Source organism: Cavia porcellus, unplaced genomic scaffold (genome assembly GCF_034190915.1).
Source record: "Cavia porcellus strain 051 isolate PalLab524CR breed Dunkin Hartley unplaced genomic scaffold, mCavPor4.1 scaffold_5, whole genome shotgun sequence".
Taxonomy (NCBI): Eukaryota; Metazoa; Chordata; class Mammalia; order Rodentia; family Caviidae; genus Cavia; species Cavia porcellus.
The window spans coordinates 4,292,449-4,311,743 of NW_026947488.1; the positions used below are offsets into that span (position 1 = coordinate 4,292,449).

The following is a 19,295-nucleotide window of genomic DNA, read 5'->3' on the forward strand; positions in this document are numbered from 1 at the left end:
CCTTCCCAAAGCAGCCCGCTAGGGGTGTCTGAGTTAGTGGACTCCCTGAGCACCCTGGAGAGTGTGCACGGCCTCCCACCTCCCAGTGAATCTTTCATCCAGTTCCTTTGCAATAACCTGCCTAGTAAACCAGTGGTCATCATTCCCAAAGCTACGAGCCAATCTAGCAAGGTAAAAGGTTGTGGGTGCCCTGACTCAGAGCCAGTGGGTCAGAGGCACAGGTGACAATCCCAGGCCCGTGACTCACATCTGAAGTAGGGGGCAGAGGCACGGCTGGAACTGAGCCCTCAGTCTGTGGAATCTGATGTGACCTACAGCTGGGTGGACTCAGAACCAAATGGAACTGGAGGGCTCTACCTTGTGTCCCCTGTGGCCCTGACTGCTGGCTCAGCAGGCAGAACCATACACAACAGGGTCCGAATTGCACTCCAGGACCGTGTCCACCCCGTGCCTGCCTTCAGAGGGCCAGCACAGCCTGCCCAACTGCAGGCGCATCCAACTGTAGGTAACACTTTGCAAGGCCACGGCCACCTGCCAAACTACCCACTCTGTGGGGATGGAGCAACAAGTCTGCCCTCTATATGCCCCCTGCCCAGCAGCATGCCTGGCACTGTGCAGGTGTGGTGGGGGGAGTGGTGTCCAATGCTCAATGAGCCACGCAGCACCCCGCCCACCCTTTGTCAGCCTCTTCCCTACCTGGACTCTGGGCTGTGGAAGAAGCCATTGGATTCCGCTTCCCCTAGCCCCAGGACCTGGGACGTTACCACCACAAAATGCTAAGCAAGCCCATGGGTGCTAAAAGAATCCACATTCACATCTTCACTGAAAAGGGCTCACCGGGCTGAAGCCCAGTGCCAGAAAAAGCAAACAAAAAGAAAAAAAAAAATAAACAAAAGACAAATGATTGGAATGGATCTCCTCCTATTAGAGAACAGCTGCTCCATGCTAATATCCTCCTGGAATAAGCTGTTATTTGTTAATTTTTAAAAACTACACAGAGACCAATGATTAACAAATTTGAGCTTAATTTTAGCAATGCCTATTAGCGCTAGGTTGTGCCCTTTTGCCTGCTAGCTGGATCCAGACATTTCCAATAGGCTGACACCATTTAACATGAAGTCAGCAAAAGATTTTTTTTCTACCATTTGGGGTTTTCTCCCCCCCCATTCTAATTTCTGTCCTGTGCACCCAGGCAAAGGTGTCAGTGCCACCCACTACAGACCCAGCAACCACTCCTGAGACATCAGTTGTGAGCCAGGCTCTGTCCTGGAGCTGAGAACAGAGGTGGCAACAACAGATCCTTAAAGAGAAAAAATGCAAAAGTATTCCCTAGAAAGTGAGAAAGAGCTGGGAAAAATATTAGCGAAAAACAATCACATTAAAATGTCAACACTGTTTGGAATAATGATCCTGAGGAAAAGACAAGTCTCATTAGCTTCCCAGGGGAGATGCCAGGAGGAGATGGCCTCGGCACCCTCCGCGGGGGGAGCCTGCCCCAGCAAACAGAAGCAGCAGGCAAGACGCTCTGCTGGCTCCTTGTTGAACGCTCACCCTCCCCAAGAAGCACATGACGTAAATTATAAAAAACTTATAATTCATACGAAAGCAGAGCTAGCTATTCACAAAGATCATAGAGAAGGAAAGAAGCCACTCGAGGGTGAGAAGCCCCGTTAGCCCAGTGGTCTGTCCTGGAGCTCCTTCCTGAGCCAGAGCCAGCCCCTCGGAGGAGCCGGAGCTGCACGGTCAGCTCGGCCAGTCACGGCCTTGAGCCATTGCTGTTCTCTGACTCAGCCTTTGACCTTGCATCTGTTACACAAGCCCAGCATTCTGGCTCCCTCATCCCAGCTCCCCTCTGGGAAAATGAGGTGCATTGCCTTTGAAGGGGAGCCCCCAGTGCACTCCAGTGGGCCTGCAGACCCACTCCCAAGCTCAAGACAAGCCTTACTCCCCAGGACTGGAGAACTTCGGGCCAGGGGGAAACTTCCCTCAGCAGCCCAAGGCCCTGCAGGAGTTTCCTGCGGTCATCCAAGACCCTGCTGAGCTTTCTGAGGAAGCTTCTCCAAAAGGTGGAGGGGGCCTAAAGCTCACTCGTGGTAACTGGGGTCTCCCTGGGCACCAAGCACTGTGAGGGACACTTCATGGAGATTATGGCATCCCATCAGGATCGCCCTGCGAGGTGGGGCTAGTGTAAATAATCCCAAAGTCAGGCAACAAACAGGGTAGTTTGGCAGGTGAGTCCCAGCTCCCAACCCTGCCCCATCCCTCAAGGTGTGGTGCATTGGCCTCCTAATGTCCAGGTCCCATCATGCTACAGGTGGCAGAAGATTCCGAGATGAACCTGAGTCTAGGAGCCCATGGGAGAAATAAGCACACCTGCCACGTGACTGCCCCGGAGCTCCACCCCTGCCGGGTCTACCTGTGACTCTTCCTCTCCTGCACCAACCGGGGCTCGAGGATTCCCCATCTCCTTGAAATCAAGTTGGCCCCCATGCCAGCTCCCAAGCAATCTGCAGAAGTGATGTCCACTTAGACCCATAAGGCCCACACACTGCCACCAGTGCCACATGACAGACAGGTCTGGGCTGAACTGCAGGCTCAAGCGGGGTGGGGTCATGAAGAAGAGACACTGGCTGAGCCCAGCCTGGACCTCCTGCCCACCAGCCCCTGCCTGTGAGCAGTGGAATCCTAGCGCTCCAGGCCAGTGAGGGTGCAGGGGTGTTTCTGCAGGAGCCAGCCTGTGACACTCAGCCAAGAATAAAATGGATGCGATACCAAAGGTTCAAATTGGGGGGCGCAGGCACAAACACAGTGAGCCCCTGACTTACACACGAATTCTGCTGTGGGAGGGCTGCTCCTAAGCTGGATTCGTTCGAAAGCCGACAAAGTGAGTCTTACACGGTTCACCTGTGAAGGTTCAAAACTGGAATATCTGTAACGGTTTGTGTCCTGTCATTTTGCCTGTCAAAGCCCCAGCCAGATGGGGCACTCCCAGGCCCCACGCTAAGTCCTCCCACACAGAAATTCCTCGTGTACCTCTCACCTGAGAGCTATGTCACAATGGAAGGGCCACAGGGCCAAGGTGACCGTCTACACCCACAGCTCCCCACCACACGTGAGCCGGGACCATCTCTGGGGCTCTGAGGACGACTGTCTCCCAAGAGACACTTCCATTATTGCTTCAATTACCATCTTCTTATGCTATGTAAAGAAGCTGATTTTAAACCTGCCAGTTGCCCCTGAGTGCCCACGGGGATGGGTCCTGAGACTCCCTTTGGATACAGAACCCACAGATATTCCAGTCAGCACTTGCATAGAACCTACGCTTATACCTTAAATCATCTCCAGGTGACTTACGATACCTACCACAAAGGAAGAGGTATATTAACAGCTGCTCTGCACTGCTTAGGGAACTATGTACAGGCAGGGGCGAGATGCATTGTTCTAAGATTTTTGGCCCAGCGTGGGATGAAGCTATCAGAGCAGAGCCAACTGTCTATGGCCCTCTCCACAGAGAACCTGCACTCTTGGTCACAAAGAGAGGAAAATCAGGGAAGTGCACAGTAGGAGCCCACCGAGTCTAACAGAGCAGACATCAAGGTAGTCTTGGGGTGGCATCTCGGGAGCTTGGAACAGACCACAGGGTCACCTCATCCAACCCTACCAACAAGCTCATCCCAGAATCAGAGGGCTTGAGATAATGCTCTCCTCCTGAGGGAAGCCGAAAGAAATTTCTGGCATCTCTTCCCAGCTGCATTCCATCTGCATATGGAAAGAAATCTTCACGAAATAAGGAAACCAAAAACACTATATAGCAGTATAGTTCATTAGTAAGAACACTGCGGTGGCTACTTTTTAAAAATCTTGTTTCTATTAGATCATTGAACAGAAGAGATTGCATTGTCAATGTTGGAGTGCCTAGCCACATTTTATGCTTTGATTTTGTAACTTTAATAACTACTATTAAGATGACAATATGTAATCTATCAACTAGCGATTTTATGATATTAATTTTTTTGAATTTTGTATTCTTTTTCTCATTTTTTTCTATTTTGTTTTTTTAATTTTCTCTTCTTTCTTTCTTTAATTTTTTTTAAAGGGGAAAAAATATTGCGTTAAAACAACCGCATAACTCTGTATAACAAATGTGTTTGTCAGATCACACAGGCACAGCTCCTGCCCTCTCCTCTGTGCCTGGCAGATTCATTTCAGAGCTGCCAACTAATCAATGTCAAAGTCTACTGATGTGGTGCCATTAGATAGGGTACATTGCCAAGCTACCCACCCAAATGGCTCACTTTAACCAACAGGAACATGAGCCCCGGCCCATTACAGAGCGACCTTCAACAGCTCCGCAGGCTGCTGCCTCTCTGCGTCACCTTGCTGGTTCTCAATGAATCAGTCTCTTCCCAGTGGCCATTCTAGTTACATGAACTGGGAAATGGAAGGGCGTCCACGCTTCTGTGTGTTTATGTGACTCCTGATGTGGATCGATCCAGCAGAACCTGGCTGCTGGGAAAGAGGATTAAACACGTGTTTGTTCTGTCTAAGGGACAGAGGGCTTTCAGGTAAGATGCAGGATAAGGCACCAAGGGTAGCCAAGCACCAAGCTCGCTTGGATTCAGACTCTTCAAGCACTTCTGTCTACAGGGTCTCGCCTGGCTTAAAGGAGGGTGTGCCTTCTGAGAAATCTGAAACCTCATACAGAGTACTTCCACAAACTCAGCTAGCTACAATGTTGCAAGGCAATACCATCTTAAGGGCACACTGTCACATATGCAGTCTATTGTCACTGAAAGTCCCTGTATACTGCATGACTGTAGATGTAACCACAGGCAGGTCACTCAGCACCTGCTGGCTCTCCAACCCTACCTCAGGAAGACCAGAGGAAAGGACGAATGATAGGCCCTAGCGATACAAGAGCTGACAACAGGCACATTTCCATCCTGGCCACTGACCACTGGGCAAGAGACAATGACCTCATCTGTCCTGTGTCCCAGATAAATGTGACTAAGTGCAGTTTGGATGGACATAATGGTTAGCCTTTAATTTCTGAGCAGAATTACAAAACACAGGAAGGCTTCAGCCATCCCCTGGCTACAAGCCACTCCCAGCAGGTCCCTTTTGGGCATGTGGTGCCTTTTGTTTTTAAGTTGACATGGATGAGAGTGCGGTTGAGCACCCCATAGCCAGCCTCTCTTTCCCTCTTCTTTGTCTGTTCCTGGTAGAAGCAGCAATGTACCAATCTACAAACAAAACCCTGAACAAAAAAAGTACATTTCCCACCTGCCTGACACCAGGGAGTGGCCGTTCACGTCCTTCTGGCCAAGCATGCACAAATGGTCATCACCAGGAGAGGCTCCAGGAAAGCCACATCATGCCTGCAGGTAGACACCCACGTCCTTCCCTCCCGTCCCTCCTGCCCACGGAGTGCTCTGGTGGGTGGAGACGCAGCAGCCACTCAGGACTCAGCAGGAACAGTACAGAGCCTCCTCCCCGTGACAGGGAACCCACTGTGCTGCCTGCGCGTCTGGGGAAAAAATTCTCTATCTCATTTAAGCCAGCATTGTGTGGGTTTTCTACTACATGAAGTCAAATCAATCCCCAGTTGAAGAACCCGCCAACACTTAAACATCACCTCTTCCGGAAGAAGTTGGATTTTCAGCACTGCTCCTAAAACAGAATAACTGAGCCACCCTGGGCCCAGCACCAAAATCTCTCGCAACAAAATCCACACAGCAGGGCTCCCCAGCTCCCCTGCTCTCCTGGCTCCTGTAGACAATGCAGTCAGGGAGCCCTGAATAAAAAGGTTTTCTTGAACGTAGAGTAGAATCTACTTCTCCAGTTCAGCAATAACAGGTTTCAGTCATCTGCCATACTGGAGGGCATGTGAACTCTCTGTGTCCCTCGGCCACCCTTCCTGTACCTTTCCATCCACCCATCAATGATCTAGGTCAGTGGAGGAAAAATACAGCCCACATGTTGCTGCAGGCTGCTTGTTATTCCTGAAAGCCCTCAAAGGTTCACCATCGCTGAGTAGGGGGATGACACTCAGTTCAGAAGGCCAGTACACACACACACACACACACACACACACACACACACACATGCACATGCGCACACATGCACACACACATGCACACACACACACACACACACACACACACACACTGCATATGCTGCTGTCCACCCCAGTGGTCCTAAGCATTCAAACACCTTCCCTGTGTTATTCAAGAGGCACCCTTCTCCTAGAGACTCACAGTATACATGCAAGGAAAACAAAATCATCAGAGCAAAACAATCCAAAAAATTAAATTTCTCTTACAAGATAATGTGCACTCTCATAACTGTCAGGCCAGAGGGAGAGTGGGGCCAAAGGAGCTAGAAGAATCCTAGCCAGGCAGTGGGAGGCAGCCAGGGTAAGGGGTAGGGTGGGACAGCCCAAGCACAGGGCAGTAATGGGAAAAGGTGGTCAATGGCCGAGCCTATTGGAGCCAACCTTCCACGCCCATCACCAGCCGGCCCTCCCAGCTGGCACAGGAGATCTGAAAAGAACTGAGTTCTGCCATCTCCTTCTCACCATCACTAACTAAGTTGGGGCTCGTGTCCAGTGTTATACTAGGCGCTAAGAAGCAGAGTCCCCAGTGCCCAGCCAGACACAGGCAGAGGCAGAACCAGGCTGACCCACCAACTCTCCACTGTACTTGCCACTAACAGGCCCATGACCTCCCAGGAGTCATTAAGAAAAGAAGAAATTATCTCAAGGGGATTAGAGACTCTCCAAGGCGGTAATCGTCTTCTAATAGCCGTGTCTCAAAATTCACACCTTTCTGTAGTTAACAGTTCAGATGTCTCCCCTACCTTAGATTGAAGGATAGTAACTATCAGACTCTTTCATTTTAATGCAAATTCAAACTCAGAGGGTCAAACAACTTGACCAAGCTTACCTAGTGTGCCCATGGCACAGCCAGGACTTGGACTCATCCATCCAATTTCAGGTGAAAAATCTCTTTGTATCTCACTGTTCTCTTGGCCAGTGGAACACATCTAGCAAAGACCAAGCAGGTTAAATGTCAAGCTTTCTGGAAAAATCTACCTCGCTGAGAAAAATTAGTCTTGTGTGGGTAAGAAATTCTCTCTGCTTAGGGATTCCCCCTCCAGAGGATGAGATGCTCAGACTAAGGGTGGCCCCAGGTCCCCCCCGCCAACCCCAGCTGAGGGGCTGTGAGACCGTCATGCCCTGGCATACCCATCTAACCCACAAGCACTCACTGGGGCACCACTGGCTGCAGCCCCATGCAGCCTTGGTGACATAGCCAAGAAGAAAGCAGACAGGCCCTGCCCTCAGGGAGCTTCCAGGCTGAGAACTGCTGCCCAACAAAGCTACATGGACGGGTGGAATGTTCTAGATCTGCACTATCCAATAAGGTAGCCACAGCCACCTATGACTATGAAGCACTTGAAATACGGCAAGTGGCTAGTGTCTAAACATGGAACTGGAATTTTTAATGGTAATTTTTTGCATTTGGACTCAAATTACCACAGGTCACCAATGGCTACTATATTGGGCAGACCATAGCCATGTCTGTCCAAGGATTCCATGGGGCCGAGGGTGACAGGATAGGTGAAGACCCTGAGCTGTGTGATGGAGAGGAGCCTAGGTGGTCTGGGAAAGCCTTGGGCTCTGATTCTGCAGCATATGAAGGGCCAAAGCTAAACAGCTACACCTGTCTCCTAGAAGGCGCCCATGTCACTGACTTCTGAGTACCACTGACTGAGACGGGGACAGATGGAGAAACCTCCAGAAGATCCAGTCCTTCTCTGTAACCAATGCTATGCTTTCATGATCGGGAAAACTCAGAGTTTTTTTTTAAACTCGGTATTTTTAAAGCATCCAGTTTTTATTTTTAATAATCCTAAAGAAGCTGACAAGGTAATTACTGCATAGCTTCGATGCTAATTAAGCCATGGAGATACTGTACGGGGCCAGAGGAAGATCCCCAGAACTCCGAGCTCCAGAACATGAGTGTACTCCAGGAACGCAAAAAAAGAGCCACCAGCCAGGCGAAGGTGGCCGTGCCACCCTGGAGGCACCCGGGGGACCCTGGGAAGATGGTGGAGGACTAGGAGAGCCTGGCCCAGATCGGCCTGCTGGAAAGCTCCCTGCTCCTGCTGGGCTCGGCAGGGGAAGTAAGGGGGAGTAAAGACCCAGGCTCGGCACGGAGGTGGTGAGGAGAGGAAAGGAGGCAACAGGACGGAACGTGTGGGCTGGAGGTAGGGCTGCCGGAGAGGAAGCTGTCCAGGAGGGGCTCCCCGAAGGTGAGCCGCTGAGGAGGTGGAGCAGCCAGTGGGCCCACTGACCCCTGCAGGTAAAGCAGCGTGAGGAGGGAGGGGCTGTCCTGTGCACCCAGCTGCAGCTCTGGAGGGGACGGAAAGTTCTGGCAACTTCTCCAGGCTCCCCAGGCTACACAACCTGGAGACAGACACACGGGCTGCAGCGAGTGTCCAGTCACCTGGCCAGGTGCATCCCCAGGCCAGTCAGGCCAAAGAGACCAGTGCTTGCACCTGCTGATTCTACAGATGCTTGTGAAGAGCCTCAGCTGTGCTGAGCTCAGGGGCTGTGCTATAGGTGACAGTCAAGGTCCCTGTCCTGGGTGTTCCTGGTCAACATGGGCAGAGATCATAGAGGATGAAACATACAAGGATCCCAGGGAGTAAGAGGCACCAGGAGCCAATCAGAGAGGAAGGATGGGGTCAGAGCTAACAGGAAGGGCACGGCAGCCCAAGAGCCCAGGAGGACAGGGTGGGACCCTCACAAAGGGGTGTACATGTCACACATAGAAGTTGTCAGCAGAGAGCGTCGAGCCCACAGTCAAAGTTCAGACTCTGGTTCTCCAGGTCTGGTCACCTGATGGGCAGCAGCATCCGTGGGAACCTGCTAGAAATGCACCTCTGAAACCACCACGGCCCCACTGAGTCCAGAAGCTCCGAGACAGGCTCCCGTGAGTGTGTGTGTGTGTGTGCATGTGTGTGTGTGTACAAGCCTTTCGTGGGTTCCGATGTGCGCTTCCCAATGGACCCTACATCAGCAGCACTCAGGGACACTCTGCCCCTGAAGACACTTGGTAATGGCTAAAGATGTTTCCACCTGCCACAATGAGGGGATGGGATGTTACTGTCATCTAGTGAGTTGAGGCTGGAGTGCTGCTCTTAAATGCACCTGACAGCCCAGGACAGAGCATGACCCAGCCACACATGTCAGCAGCACAATGGCTGGGAAGCCCAGACAGAGCCAGGTCCTCACACCGGGTCTCCAGGCAGAGGAGGCCCCATGGAAACACTTTAAAAATTGTCACAAGGGACTCCCCAGCCAGGGGATGATGGTCTCGTCATCTGGGGACTGAGGAGATACACAGGAGGAGAGCTCAGAGTGCAGGAGGACAGAGTGAAGAATGGCACTGCAGGAAACCCCAGGGGTTACAGGCTGGGAAGATAAAAAGGCTGGAGAACCAGGAGCCAGGAGACAACGGTGTGGGTCAGGGCAGGCAGGAAGGCCCAGCGGTGGCCTGGGACCTATATGGGTATCATGATCACTTTCCCATGCCAGGGCCAAAGCCAGGGTCAGCCCCACCCAGGAAGAGGGCAGAGGCCTGGCCTGGGAGCGGATGGGAGGGTTAGAAACTCCCCAGGAGGAAGGCTCGGGGGAGCTTCCCTGACCTGCTTTAACTGGTGACTCAGGAAGAAAACCTAACCTGCTTGTGGGTACAGAGAAAGATCTACCAAGAGGCGCACCCCAGACAGGACACTATGGAAGAGTGAGGCAGAGGAGCGGCCGCGGGGAAACAGTTCAGTCCTGTCACACAGACCAAGCGATCTAATGTACAGCACAGGTGCAAAGTGATGCTAAACAGCAAGCAAAGAACCACAAGCTAACGCAAGGTACCATTTGCCTCTTGTCATGCTAGGGACAAAAAAGCAAAGTCAGGATTCAGATTCAGGTGTTGGCAAGGGTCTGTTCCAGATCTGGGAAGAGGTGTGGCTCAGTGCAGTTTCCAGAATGGTCCAACAGTGTCAAGATAAATAACACAGGAGTTCCTTGAGGCCCAGACGTTCCACAAGCTGGAGGAAAGTCACAGGTGAGAACAAGGCCACCAATGCAGGAAATCAGTGCACTGTGGCCAGTAATGGCTGAAAACTGGACCCAACACAAATACCTATTGGCAAATACCTGGGAGGAAAAACCTTAGAATTCTGACTAATGAAAAAGAGAAGCTGATAGATCCAGAGTGCAGTGTGGCAAGCTGCAAGAGCCGATGCCCAGCAGAGCGACACCTGAAGCACCTCACGCCCAGCACCCTTTCATTTGCCCTTTTCCGCACAGGTGGGCAAACCTCAAAGAGCAGGGTCACAGGGTACCCTCCGAAGCAGGTAGGGAGATCCCAGACACGGTTTACCCTCCAAGGATGCTTTGAGTTTTGACTAAAAGAATAGTGATGCCCTAAAAACGGCATGACCAGAAGGGTGAGCAAAGTTGGAGCTGCTTAATAAAAACAGAATCCAGCCACACGTGGTGGCACACGCCTGTAATCCCAGCTCTATGGGAAGCCAAGGCGGACAGGATCACAAGTTTAAGCCCAGCTTTGGCAACTTGATGATTCAGCCCTGTCTCAAAACATAAAAAATAAAAAGGGCTGGAGATACAGCTCAGTGCAAAGGCCCTGGGTTCAATCCCTAGTACCCAAAACACAAAAACAGAATTCACATGAAGGAGGTGACTCTTCTGCATTATATTCAGTTGGGTTATTCCAGGGCTGGAGCCCTGGATTCAGGGTTCTGGAGTCCTGAGTTAGCACAGCAGGTGGGCAGACAGAGTGGTCCTAAAAGGAGGGCCCAAGCAAGGGCAGAGACTTTCAGCTGGGTGAGCAGAGCACCAGCCTGTCTACAGCTCTGGTCACACAGAGCACACAGTGGTCACCTCAGGACTGATGGGCAGCGGATTCTTCCAAGCCATTTGAAGAAACCATGTTTAAATAGAGCTGGGTAAGATAAACATGCACTGCACTGTAAGGTAGTGAGCCCCCAACCAACCAAGGGATTTAAGAAGAAGTGCCTACTCCACCCAATTGCCTAAATCTGCCACTTACAGATTTAAACATAACAGACTTCTCGGCTCGGACATCAGCTCGCAGGTCCCATTTTGGCCATTTGAACCAGAGAAGAGCTGCATGCCACCACCCCCCCATGGCATAACTTAATTATGGGCGTCCAAGCCCTCCACCCCTCTCCTTGGTGGACCGGTGGCAGCCACCTGCCAGACCTCTCCTCCCACCCACGGAGGCATCAATTCACAGACAGCCAAAAAGCTAAGCCCTCCATAATTTCCGATTCAAGTTTGCTTCCTTTTACTGCCAGAAAGACAAAAGGAGCAGAGAAGGATTCTCTCAGGAGAAGCCATTCAACTCCCATAATTGGAACAATCCTGGATGTGTATCTCCAGCACAGGGGAAACCAATCCATCACGGAATGCAGAAGGCTTAATCCCCGATTACTAATAAAAGGATTAATTAAAGCCTTAAGGGTCTGCTCATGGCAGCCTCCTCTGGAAACTCCAAGGAAATTAACTTGCCCTCCCACATGTAGAAAAGCCAGGGATTTCCTTGGCTGGCACCTCGGTGTGGCCTAATGACAAGTGTCAATTGGCCTAACAAAGAAATCTCACAATACTTGCACAGGTTTATTGTTTAACATTTCAAATAAGGCTCTGGTGCCCACAGAGCTGCAGTTGCTGGGTCTTTCTGTGCAGTTCCCATGGCTGGGATGTGCTCCAGGGAAGTGATGGAATCCCTCCCCACCAGCCCAGCCACCACCAGCCAGGCAGAGTTTTCCTTTCGTGCCACCATTGAAAAACATCAAGTCCCCATTTGGATTAGAATGCAGAAGAACGGGTCTTCACAGGAAGGTAACTGCAAATTGTAACCCAACACAATCCATCAAGGCCTGGGCCTCTCTAAGACACAGAATCGAGTCCCGCGTGGCTTGACAGCAAACCACCAGTTTCGATTCTTTTTTTTTAAGGATACATTTCAGAAGCTCAGACTTCTCTGCGAGAAGTGAAAATTGCCTTCTGCTGGAGAAAGGTTTTAATGATCACTTTGCTTCCTGCGTCTCCATGGTGACAGGGCGCACACAGCCCACCCCCTCCACCTCATTAGGCCTTTCTTCCTCCCTGAAAGTAATCAATCAAGCCTTATAGATGCCTTTGTGACCGGTTTATCACCCACGCAATCGCCAGTGTGGGAGTGGAGGAGTGGGCAAGTCCGAGGAGTTACAGTTTGGGCTCCGTCTAGCGCACCCCTGGACACCCGCTTGGCAGCTCTGCCCCGCACACCTGTCGGGAGGGAGGGGGCTGCCCAGGTGCGCGGGCCTCGCCAGAGTCAGGTGCCCAACGATGAAGCCCAGCACAGAGGCCTGGGGGGCGCAGGCTGCCTGGCGGGGGTGGAGGGCAGAGCCCCGGCCAGCCCTGGGCCGGGAGCCCCTGCTCTGCCTTTTCTCTCCATGGGTCAGCACCTCAGCACCGCGGAGGGGGAGCCCCTCCGAGGGCGCCGCGGAGCCCCAAGGCCAGGCGAGCAATCGCACAGCAGAGCACCGAGCTCACCCGCAAAAAAGGCTGAGCTCTGGACAAAGAGCTCCGCAGCGTCCGTCCCTGCGCCCAGGGACCAAGGCACAGCCAAGGAGCGCCAGGTCCACCGCGCTGCCTAGTACGGCCATGCGCGGAGCCCCGCGGTGCCCAGGGCAGCGCCGCCTGCCTCGGCCTCCCCACCCCGGCCTCCCCCGCCCGCCGTTACCTGGGTTCTCGCCGGCGTCCGCGGAGGAGGCGGCCGAGGACTCAGTGAGGACGGTGGGGTCACTCTGGGAGCGGCCCCGCGACACGAGGCAGCCGCTGCCGTCCTCCGACGCGGCCATGGGCCCGGCGCGGCGGGCGGAGGGGCCGCGCGATCAGCGCATCCGCGGCGGCCAAGGTCACGATGAGGGGCTGCGGGGGTCTTTTTTTAAAAAAGGAGAAGAAAAAGGGACCGGGGAAGGGAAAGAACCGGAGGAGGAGGAGGCCAGGGCCAGCTTCAAGGCGAACAGACAATAGCCTCGCAGGCTGCAGCCAGGCGCATCCCGGCGCGGCCTCGCTTTGTTATTTATTCGTGTTTTTTCCCATTCCTCAGTTCATATTCCAGGAAAAAAAAAGTTGAACCAGGAAATAAAAACTTTCTTGTCAGTGTTTATTGCATGCTTGGGGCAGGGGGTGATGTCTAGGAAATGTCTGGGGGTGCTCCCTTCCCCCATCCCACCCCCCACCCCCCCGAAAAAAGGGAAAAAGGAGAATCTTTGCTCGTGCAATTGCTTTAATCTGAAAGCTGTTCTTGGAGCATCTGTTGGAAAACATTAGGATTCTCCCATCATGCCCCGCGAGGAGCATGACGTCACAGAGACGGGAGTGAGCGGAGCTGATGGTGGGGAGGGGTCTCGGATACCTGGACCGCAAGCCGCGGGGTGGGGGCTAGATTCGGGGTTCTGCGCCTCCCGCCCCCATCCAGCCTGCTGCGGAAACAGGAAAGCGTGCGGTCCGTCCCTTCTCCTCCCCCGCCCGCAGGAGGGGTGGAGACCCCGAGGGCGGCGCCTCCCCAGCTCGGTCCTCCTCTCTCTCCATGGCGATGCGGACCCAGTGGGTTCCGCTGCGCCCCTCCAGGACGCGAAGGGAGCAGTCGCAGTCGGGGCTCCACACCCCGCATTGCCTGGGCCCCTCCCCACCGCCCACCCCTGGCGCTCAGCCCCCCAGAGGGGAGGGACGGGAGGGGCCCAGGTGCCTTCCGGAGCGCTCCCAGGGGACAAGGAAGGTGGCATTCCAGGGCTGCCTCTCGCAGAGGCGTCCTCACAGCGTAGGTGCTGGGGCGGGGGGGTGAGCACTCGGTCCCCGCGAGGGTGACACTAGAGTAACAGAGAAACAGAAAGCCCAAGCGGGCAGGCTGGAGAAGGGCGCAGAGGAGGGGCGTGGCCACATGTCTGGAGGCGCTGGCAGGCGCGGGCACCCCCAGGGGCAGGCCATAGGGCAGGGGCGTAAGAGGAGTGTGCTGGGGCTCTCGGCCCGGGCACCGCAGAGCCGGGTTGAGTCTTCCCTGGGGCTGCTTCCACTAGTGCCCTGGGCCCAAGGGGAGCATGCAAGGGTGTCGGGTGACACCCCAGGGGGTGATGCAGGGAGGACTGCAGGGTGGGCAAGCACAGAGAATGCTCGCTGGGCGTCAAGCCTGGGCTCCTAGCAACAGTCCTCTGCCCAGCACAGTCTCCCGCAGACAAAAGAGTCACTCATTCATCCCCTCATTCATGCACCCATATTCACGCAGAATAGCGCAGTGGAACACTCTCGGGGAAGGACCGCCTGAGCTGCTTCAGAGAGAGGCCAGAAGGACGCGCTGAGTAACAAGGGAAGGAACGGCAATGTGCCGCTCCGCGCAACTTTACCCCTGGATTCCTGCTGTTGGACCACATTGCACACAGCGCCCGCAGAACTCGGCCCCTTCAGATGGTCCCTCCGGAGTCCCTCACCCACTGCATCACCCTGAGAAGGGCGAGGGGCAAAGAAGAGCGCTTGCTTTGGGGAGGCTGAGGCAGGAGGATCACAAGTTTGAACCTAGCCTGGGCAACTTAGCCGTTCAGAAGGACCCTGTCTCAAACATTTTTAAAAGGGCAGAGGATATAGCTCAGTGCAAAGGCTTGAGATCAATCCCCAGTATTACCAGGAAGAGAGAGAGAGAGAGAGAGAGAGAGAGAGAGAGAGAGAGAGAGAGAGAACAGACAGACAGACAGAGAGTTTAACAAGTGAGCTCAGGAGCCCATGTACTGTGATAGAAGACAAGAGATAGGATCATTTATTATTTTAAAGTGTATTTTAGCTGCAGACTGGAACAGAAGACAAATCCATTCACTAAAACTACATGTAACAACACACGTACAAATCCATGTAACAATATATGCAGAATACATGTAACATAGAAAACCACTTGATTTTTTTTTTGACCAAGGGATCCAAAAACATGAGGGAGGAAAGACAGCCTCTATCAAACGGTGCTGAGCAAACCAAATGTCCTCATGCAAAAGATGACAACTAAACCCTCGTTTCTCACCTTGTCCTAAAATCAAACCACAAGGGATCAAAGATCTAGGTATAAAGCCAAAAACAAAATTGCTGAAAAACAACCTGACAGTTGAAGCCACAGACACAGCAAAGACTTCCCGAACAGAACTCCAACGGCACAGGAAATGACAGTATCAAGAAATAACAAATTTAAAGGCTTCCGCACGGAAAGGAAACAGACAAGAGACAAGGCACTGACTTGGGAGAATCTTGGCTGGCTACACTTCTGATAGAGGGTTACTAACCAGAAGATGTAAAGAGCTTTAAAAAGATTAGTCGCCCCAAATAAAGAACTCCCCCAAAACGTGGATAAATGAGCTGAAGACATTTCTCAAAAGAGGTAATACACAATGACAAAAAAGAACGTGAAAAAGTGCTCCACATCTCTACCCGTCAGAGAAATGCAGGTGATGCGGTTCTGCCCTGTCCAGTTAGAACAGGGACCGTAAAGAATACGGCAAACTGTAACTGCTAAAAAGGGGACCGGAGAAAAAAAAACCCTACATTCTCGGTGGGAATGATCACTAAAACGTCCACTGTGCAAGTCCACGTGGACAGTCCTCAAAACACAAACACAGACATGCTATTGGGTCCAGCTGTGCCACTCCTGGGCACATTCCTGACGGAATTAGAAACTGCCGCTCCTGCAGTCCATGTTAAGAGCAGGGAAATTCGCAACAGCAAAGCTGGGGGAACTGATGGGTAACAAAGAAGATGTACCTGACACACGCAGTGGAGTATCACCCAGACACAAAAAAGAACTGAATCGTGTCATCTGCAGGGAGAGGAAAGGGACCCAGGATGACCGGGTAAAATCAGTGAGACTGAGAGGTCATTTGAGAAACCTAAAAGAATACCTAGTCAATAAATGAACTAATTCATTAATAAAGGGCAGATCATTGAGAAAGGAGATTTTTGGAGAAGGGGGACGATAATCCCTAGAAAGGGAAAGCGAGGAAGGGTGGATAATCCAGCTGAAAATCATCAGAATATGTTAAATGCATGCTCCGACTCTGCCAAACAAAGCCTGTCATTCTGGAATTATATTTAGTTAATACCCTAAATAATATATAATTGTAAACATACAACTAAAAATGCAAAAAAATTATATATACTACGCATTACACATTATATAATGCATGTAACAATAGACACAAAATATATCTGATATATAAAGCTTTATATGCAAAATAGATAATACTTTCCTTGAAAAATAATATTCATGCAAAATGTTATTTGTGAAAGCTGGGTAGGGAGGGAATTTTCCTTTATATCATTCTCGGCTTTGAGATGGTCCATCACAAAAATTAAACACTTTTAAAAGTTTTAGTGCCCCTACTGGCCGACGGAAAATAATGAAAGGCCTTCAGGTAAACTGCCTGAGGGGGCAGCTCTGGCCCTCAAAGAGGGTCCTCTTCCCTTGACTGGCCAGGGCCCCCGCAAGCAGCCATGTGTGTGGAAGAGGAGTCCCCAGCCCAGATGCCCCCCAGGGTTTGTGAAAGTCCTCGGTGAGGACTGATTGGATGAAGAAGCCCACGCTGGAACCCTGCAGGGGCCAACGAGGCTGCACGGTGACCCCAAAGTGATGACCTCAGACAGCCCAACCCTCAGACAGTCCACAGATGCATCGATGGGTAAAGGGCACTCGGTCCAGCCACACCTCGGAACAGAATCCAGTTGCAGACCAAGCGTTAACAGTGGCCACAGAGCACAGGATCTGCAGAGAGGCCCCTCCGCCCACACCAGGAAAGGAAGTCAGGCAAAGGCCGCTGGCTGCACGACCTCAGTGCTGCAAACCCTGCAGAAGCAGAAGGCACACTGATGGGCACCCGCAGATTTGAGGGTGTGAAGGGCGATCCGGGGGTGCCTGCTGATGGTATGAGATTTCTTTGGGGAAGGTACAAGGCATGTCTGAAGCATTCTAAAGATTGCAGGCATCATTTCACAGGTCTGTAAATACAACCACTGACTTTTATACTTTAATGGGTGGTACGCTTTATGAAATGCAAATTATTTCAATAAATCTTTTTTAAAAGAATCGCCTGAGAGACCCAGGCTGAGTTTGCTATCTGTATATCATCAGGGACTGCCTCTTCCCAGCGCAGCATAATTCACACTGAAAACCCGGCTGGTTCAGAGGGGCCCTGAATCAGACCGGAGCAGCCTGGGCTTGGGCTGAGGGGCCTCTCGGAAGGTCCTGCCATCCAAAACCCGGAGCTGGTTCCGAGTCAGGCGGGCCTGAGTGACCCACACTGCAGCCTGCTGGAAGGCACCATCGAGTCTTTCGAGCAACAGGATGTGGCCGAAGGGGAAGTCCTAACCCTGGGACGGCCAGAAAGGGCATCACTGTGAAGGGGACCCCAGGCTGCCAGACCACAAGCGTGCGCATGCACGTGCGCACACAGACACACACACGCAGGCAGGCATGCACACATGCGTGTGCAGGGGGAGGTGGAAAAGGAGCTGTAGAGAGACCCAGGCTGCCCACACTGGCCTGCAAAGTTGACTTTGATTCTCACGCAGTGAGCAGGTGCACAGACACGCCCAGCCACCCCCCAAACATCCCCTGGGCGTCTGTTCTGTGCCACATACCCACATAATCACGCCTGCTCTGATGGATTCACCAGGGACAGCACCGTGCACCAACGAGGCTGAGCCTTGGCTTGCGGAGCTCAAGCTCTGGCAGAGAAGGGAGAGCTAACTGATCAGCGATGGATCGATTCATCAGTTCCAAATGAGCACAGCAGGCAGGAGGCCTCGCTCAGGACGGGGCAGACCCGGGACAACAGTGAGAGTGGGAATGCGAGGCCCGTGGGGACCCACCCAGCGGACCAGAAAGGAGGAAGTGTGCCCTAGGCAAAAGAAGGTGCGGGCAAAGCTGCCAAGTGGGGCGGCAAGCAGCTCCGGAGTCCCCTCGAGGAGGTGCAGACGGCGCTGTGGCTGGACAGAGGGGCAGGACCCAGGCCAGGCGGCACCCGGGTCCTCCCTGGACCTGGCGTTTGTTGCAGGGATAATGAAAAGCTGCTGGAGGCTGAGGACGGGAGCAGGGAGGTGGATCAGGGGGCCAGCGACCTTCCAGGTGTTCGGGGGCAGCCGCCTGGGCCAGGCTGAGGAAGCAAAGACAGAGAGGACACTGCTCCAGTGTCCCCAGGCTTGTGATGGATGGGCTGGGGTGGGGGAGGACCTGAGGGTGACTCCCAAGGAGGGGAAGGGCGGGAACTGGTGGTCTGGTGATTAACAATCAAGTCCAGCACCAACAATGAAGTGAGACTGAGGCCACATTCTGGGGGGCAGGGTGTGGTCCAAGAAGGGGCCCGATGGAGCCCCAAGGGCATGCAAGTTGGTGAGAAAAGCCTGGGCCCCAGCTCAGCATCGATGGGGGCTGTGTGCTCCTGCAGTTGGGCGATGGAAGGGGCACAGGCCCTGGGCAGGAGACACCCACGCTCTGGGCATCTGCTTCCCCAAGTAGCAGGTGCTGGAACACAAGAAGCTGCTGACTTCAGCTGGCCTCCAACTGGACACAGCCAGAGGGGCCCCAGATTCCCAGGACACCGCGGGCCTGCAGTCATGGTCACAGCCTCCTGGGAGGCTGTTTTCTCCTGGCAGAACCCTTCTGTGAGCGCCTCCTTCCTCTCTAGGACACGGGACCCCTGGGCTCCCTAGAGCGGCTGGGAAGGGGACTCAGCCACCACAGCAGCACCGCGGTGGATCTCCATCCAGTCCATTCACACAGCAGACCATGCTGGGGCACACAGCAGTGTCCAGCCCTGCTCAGCCTTGTGGGCACCCTGCGGGCCTTGCGGGGACCTTGTGGTCACCTCTGCCCAAGTCCATAGCACAGGCTGGTTTCCCTTCTACGTGTGAAAATAACTCAGCCAGCAAACTTCAGACACCTAAAGGAACTGCTGCAAGCTGCTGCTGTCAGGAACACACTTAGAAGGAATCAACCAGAGAGGTGCAGGAGGATAAAAGAGCAGGGCGGAGACCCAGGAGCCTCGCTGCCTGGGAGCCAGGTCCGCGAGCAAGCGAGCAGCTCGCCCTCTGCTGGCAGCAGGGAGAAACTGCACCCAGAGTATCCTATGGGAGCCGAACCCTGATCTGGAGAGGAAAGTCCTGG

The 19,295-nt window shown here is 53.1% G+C and overlaps 1 protein-coding gene across 3 annotated transcripts in view; it reads right to left on the reverse strand.

Annotated features, from left to right (window-relative positions):
• Phactr3 (phosphatase and actin regulator 3) overlaps positions 1 to 19,295 on the reverse strand; it is a 212,272-nt gene that overhangs the window by 178,349 nt on the left and 14,628 nt on the right. Inside the window, exon 1 of one of the 3 annotated variants that reach the window (XM_063248091.1) lies at positions 12,843 to 13,675. The exons of 1 other annotated variant lie outside the window; for it this stretch is intronic. In XM_063248091.1, coding sequence (XP_063104161.1) covers positions 12,843 to 12,960 — 118 coding nt within the window. In that variant the 5' untranslated portion in view covers positions 12,961 to 13,675. Of the gene's footprint in view, positions 1 to 696; positions 717 to 12,842; positions 13,676 to 19,295 lie in introns of those variants that run through there. One more of the 3 variants, XM_063248093.1, reaches the window with a different exon arrangement.